This window comes from Pteropus vampyrus, unplaced genomic scaffold (assembly GCF_000151845.1).
Source record: "Pteropus vampyrus isolate Shadow unplaced genomic scaffold, Pvam_2.0 Scaffold28, whole genome shotgun sequence".
Classification (NCBI taxonomy): domain Eukaryota; kingdom Metazoa; phylum Chordata; class Mammalia; order Chiroptera; family Pteropodidae; genus Pteropus; species Pteropus vampyrus.
Genome location: NW_011888809.1, coordinates 471572 through 476847, shown reverse-complemented (window position 1 = coordinate 476847; position 5276 = coordinate 471572). Strand labels below are relative to the sequence as shown.

At 42.5% G+C, this 5276-nt stretch overlaps 1 protein-coding gene across 1 annotated transcript; it reads left to right on the top strand.

Moving 5' to 3' along the window:
* The first annotated feature begins 44 nt into the window (after positions 1–44).
* Positions 45–3484, top strand: CENPA (centromere protein A). The gene is made up of 4 exons (XM_011356515.2): positions 45–807; positions 1324–1401; positions 1719–1869; positions 2246–3484. Exons 1-3 carry the CDS (start codon positions 676–678, stop codon positions 1851–1853), a joined length of 345 nt encoding a protein of 114 aa, XP_011354817.1. The 5' UTR covers positions 45–675; the 3' UTR covers positions 1854–1869; positions 2246–3484.
* The last annotated feature ends 1792 nt before the right edge of the window (positions 3485–5276 follow it).

The window sequence follows — 5276 nt, the reverse complement described above, 5'->3', positions numbered from 1 at the left end:
GTCCTGCTGCACTTGTCCAGCATCCTGCTTTTCTATTCTCCCAATGACTATTCAATGCCTATTTCATCCTCTCCAAATTCCTACAACTCCAGTCCCCCAACTCAGTCTTAGCTGATGATGACCTTGCTTCATGCTTCTCTGAGAAAATAGAAGCCTCCAGACCGGATTCCCCTTATCATCTTACAACAGAGAACCTAGGTGTCCCCTGCCTGTCAGAAGCCACTCCTCCTCCTTCTGGGTCATATTCTTTCACCCTCCTAGAAGCTTTCTGTTATGCTGTAAACCTGCACTTAGAATTAACTCTTTTCAGTAGCATTCTGCAAATGTGCTCTGCTCTTTCTGATCTAAAGAAAAAGGGCAGGGGTGGTATTGGTTATTTTGTTTGTTGAGTCTGTTTCTTTCCTTTCATGGTGTTGACTTTCTTAAGTTGTTTGGTGGCCTTTAGTTGTGTTTTGTGACTGCTATGTCTGTTTATTAAAGGAGCCTCCAGTGACTGGATTGCAGACTGGTGGTGAGGAGGGAGGCAGCTGCTAGTAGCTTGCCTGGGGGGACCCCTCTTTCTCCTAAATGTCACTAGTCTTCTGGACACTGTTTTCTTGTATTACAGTCTAGCAATTTCATGGTCTGACAGCCAAGCTGCAAGGGACCACCTATTTGTCATTGCACCTCATCTTTATGACCCAACTCTTTTGCTCAGGCACTCCCTCCCGTCGATCTGGTCGCCGGAGACACCTGGTTCTGAGGGAGATCCGAAATCTTCAGAAGAGCACACACTTATTGTTAAGGAAGAACCCCTTCGGCCGCCTGGTGAGCTCCAGGGAGCTTTCCGCCAACCCCCATGCTGCCTCCTTTCTTTAAATTTCCCTTCCCAGGTATTAGGGGCCCTTTAATGTCTTGCCAGATGGCCAAGGGACCTCTTCTCTAACCTGGTAGGGGACTCTTTGTCTTCTGAAAATATGAACCTGCCAAGGGTACCTTCTAATTCTTTATGGAATTAATTTCTACCCCCATCACCTTTGAAACTGTGTTCTTTGATTATGTAAATAGGAACCCTCTCATCCATCCACCCTTTCATCCCTGTCCTCCCCTGGGAGATGTCTCCTGCTCTCCCCACCACCAGTAAGACACATGCCAATTGCTAAGCTCCCAGGAGTTAACGCTTCCTGTTATTCAGGGCCCAAGATTAAGGTCAGGAAGGTATAATGGAAATGAAGGTTCATGGAGATTCATGGAGAGAGTCTAACTTCTCTTGAGTCTCTCTTCTCTACTCCTCCTCCTCCCCATACCCCTTCTCCCTTGCTCCCCATCTCTATTCCTTCACAGGCAAGAGAAATATGTGTTAAATTCACTCGTGGTGTGGACTTCAATTGGCAAGCTCAGGCCCTGTTGGCCCTACAAGAGGTAAGAAGGGGGCCAAGATACAGTTGGGTGAGGGGTGAGTATGGGAGAAAGGTGTTCTGGGATTCTGCAGGGCTGGCTGTGATTGTCACCTGCTGAATCTTGCCTCCTTGAAAAGAGCCACAAGAACACCCGGGGTTTGGAGACTGGATCTCGTTTGGTGAGAGCAGAATTCCCAGGCAGTTTAGTCTTATTCGGTGAAGAGTCTTTTCTATAGTCATTTGAGCCCTCAGAGACTAAGTTTAGCAGGTCCCCATGGGAAAAGCAGCCAGTGCCCCCTCGCCTGTGTGAGTCTTTTCTACTTCTCTTTCTGTCCCCAGGCGGCAGAAGCATTTCTAATTCATCTCTTTGAGGATGCCTATCTCCTCTCCCTACATGCCGGCCGTGTTACTCTCTTCCCGAAGGATGTGCAGCTGGCCAGGAGGATCCGAGGCATTCAGGAAGGGCTCGGCTGAGCCGCCACCTGTCCTTGTAAGCCTTTCCTGCTCTCCAGAGTGGGGGTCGGGGGTGGGGCGGAGAGAGCACCCAGCTTCTCATCGCTGGGTGAGTGGGAGTTTCTCTGAAGGAATTTACCTTCTCCATCCTTAGTTCCTTGTCATCTTGCTTTCCCTTAGTTCTCGAGAAAGGTTTGACCTGTTTTTATCTTGAATATTTGGGACTCTATGGCTCATGCCCTTTTGTACAATGTTAAATATTTTTCTATTAAGTAATGACCAGACGACCCAAATCTCTGTCAGAGTTAAAAGCCTGTCCATTTTACAAGGACCAGACAACTTCATTTTGATTAAGAGAAAGTTTTCTTACTTTTGAAAATGCCTTGTTAGTAAATATTATTCCTTAATTTCAGGGACGACACCAGGGACTCTGTCCAGAGCTGGGACCAGATCCATGGAGTCCGAGGTGCTGCCTGGACCAGCTGTGCATGAGCGGAGTGCGCATGTTGCTTTTGTAATTGGTTCTTTTAAGAAGGAGCAGACTGCATGACTTCCTCTATGACAGCCGTAATATATAAGAAAATCGACATGGTTCCAGAGGCATGAGAACTGTTTCCAGATAGACTCCAAGGTTGACTTCAGTTTGTAAATTATTTATATGACTGCTTAGTGATTTTGAAGACATCGGATTTGTTGTGTTATGGCAGAAAAGGATATTTGTTAATAATTTAAGATCTTTTTGTACCATTTAAATTTTTTACCACATGTATTTTTACTTCTATTTAAAATATAAGGGAAAAAAAAAAAAAGACCACTTTGGTAATTTGCATGGAAGAACCTGACACATCTAGCATATAAATCTTTGCCCTTCGGATTAATCTTATCATAGTGGCAGCAGCAAGTGTTTATGTGGAATGTGCCTGTCAACAAATTATAGCTTTTCAAAAACTCAATTGGGGTTAAAGTTAAAAATCTTTGAGGTTTGATGTTCTTGTTTTTCCTAGTAAATTTCTATCAAAATCATTCAGAAATTTTAACTTGTAGAATTTTATTATTTGCAAATCACAGATATATCATAGTTTATACTTTAGAATTTTTCATTCCAGGATGTTAAAGTGCATTTTCAATGTTTTTATGGGTATTTCTTATAACTTCTTTATGGACAGATAATAAAAATAAAAGTAATTCTTTAGTGAAAAAACTGTAAAGCAGTTACTGTTAGAGCATACATGTATATTTTGTGTTAACATTAAGTCTTCATTTGTATACTGTTTGCAAACAGCTAAAACTTAAACAAGAGAATGGAGGAACGTGTTTTTGCCTCCACTGGAGTAGAGCATGAGCAGATAAAAACCTTGCCCTTCTGTTGTAACTGAAAGCACTTTAAGAGATTTCCAGACAAGCGGGATGTGCCACTTGAAGATTTTTAGATTTTGTGTGTGGCAAAAATGATTAGCACCAGTGGACTACTAATAATGATGTCAATCAACTGAAATCAGAGACAAACTAAAGGGAAGGACCAGATTCTATTGTTTAATACATTTTAATCCTTTGGAAAAACCTTATGTGGCCTCAACTCATTTTTGTAGACATTCAGATAAAAGCTTATCTACCTATAAATATAAAGTTCCTTTCAGTGTTATTAATTAGAAGATTATGGTCTTCCTCTGGTTTTCTTTAAATTGACACTTCTCTGCTCTCTTAAAATTGTACTAACCAGGACACCACTACAGCATATGTACACGTGTCACATTCAAATGTCCGGCAGGAGATGTGTGCTCTTAGCACCTCATGATATTCATACAATAGCATGAGAACACGTATTTCACATCATGACGGTTTACATAATATTGTTACAAGTCACTGTAAATTTTGAGCACTTGTATTATTGGAGTTTTTGTTTTTCTCTACTTTCTGGGTGATTCCATCACCATCTTCTAACCTTTCCATTCTTATTTCTGCTTTCACATTTTTAATATCTAAGAATTCTCTTATTTTTTGAACGTTTCTTTTTTTATATCGTATCCCAATCGGTCAGTGTTTACTTAAAAAAAAAAAAATCTAGATATTTCAAGCAAAGGAAATTTAATGGAAGGGATTTGATTACAATAATATCGGGATGGCTGGAAGAACGAAGAGGAAGAGAGGATGCTACCCAAGGATCAGGAGGCTGCCAGTGCCTGAAGCCCACGCTCACTGCCGCTCCGGAAGCACCGCCCCTGCCAGCGCTGCGTCAGAGCCGCACTCGTTACTGAGCAGAAACTCAAGAGAGGAGCCCCCACTGAGACCAGTGCTGCTGAAACCAGCACCAGCACCAAGGAAGCCCTTTCATCTACTGCTGCTGGTGCTGCCAAAGGCGCTACCAAGCCATAAAGACAGACATTTCCGTTTTCCGCCCACCTTCCAGACCCCACTGGCATTTTCCACTGGCAGAACGTAACCAGAGCAGCTGCAAGGGAGTCTGGGAACGTAACTGGCTGCCTTCTAACCCCTTTGCGTTACTGAGAACTCGAAAGGGTGCAGATGGAGCTTAGAGTGTATAGAAACGTAATCTGCACACATCCCAATCTTGTTTCATGGGTGTAATGCCATTTTGAGAGTATTATAATTTTTTATTACTGGTTTTTGGGTTTTTTTGCTGCTAATCTCTGTTTTCTCCGGTTTGATTTATTTTTCCTGTTCTGGTCTCTCATGTATGAGGTTTTCCTTTAATGTTTAATTCTTCTTATGTTTAAGAATGGGAGACAGAAAAGCTAATGGGAAGTTGTGAGCATGTCGATGGGACTTGTTGACTTGGAGCTTCACTGTAGAATAGTCAGTTACGTCTTTTGTTAAAGAGCCTCTGTTCTCTTAGGCCAAATGCTCCAGAAGAGAGTCGTTTAACCTCCTGCTTGAAGGGTAAAGGCCTAGCTGGGTCTAGGAGCTGAATGGAGGAGAGCTGAGTGTATCCATATTCAAAATTCTGTAGGCATAAGCTTCCTTCATCTGCCTAGCTTTGTCCTCCCCAAGACCAGAGGCCCTTGATTTTCTCTTCTCTGGAAAATAATCCTCCAGACTTCTGCCTGGGATGAGGGATAGAGTCACCCAGTGACTGAGTGGCAGGAGAGAAGCACCTAGGGATTTGTTTCCTAAATAGCTTTCAACCAATCCCTTTTATTTTTGACAGCCTTGTTGGTACCCAGTTGCGGAAGTACTTGGCACTGTCAGTTCCTGAGCCTTGTGAAGATTCTGGCAGGTAGATTGTAGTGGTTCTCAACTTTCTCAATTACTAGCTTAGAATTCCACTCTTGGGTCTGTGAAGTCAGTTTCAACTTGTCCATCTGCCTTATAACTTTCAGAACTTTGTAACTGTTCTCTCCTCCCCAACCTTGTGAATTTATGTTGAGTTTCTTACTATGTATAGAATTGTAGATTGGCAGTTATTTTCTTTCTTCACATGAAAAA

Excerpts from the sequence above, each read along its gene's own strand:
- CENPA (XM_011356515.2), top strand. The coding sequence starts at position 676 with ATGACCCAACTCTTTTGCTCAGGCACTCCCTCCCGTCGATCTGGTCGC. Across the intron at positions 808-1,323 it reads AGAACCCCTTCGGCCGCCTG|GCAAGAGAAATATGTGTTAA; the intron begins GTGAGCTCCAGG and ends ATTCCTTCACAG. Across the intron at positions 1,402-1,718 it reads CCCTGTTGGCCCTACAAGAG|GCGGCAGAAGCATTTCTAAT; the intron begins GTAAGAAGGGGG and ends TTCTGTCCCCAG.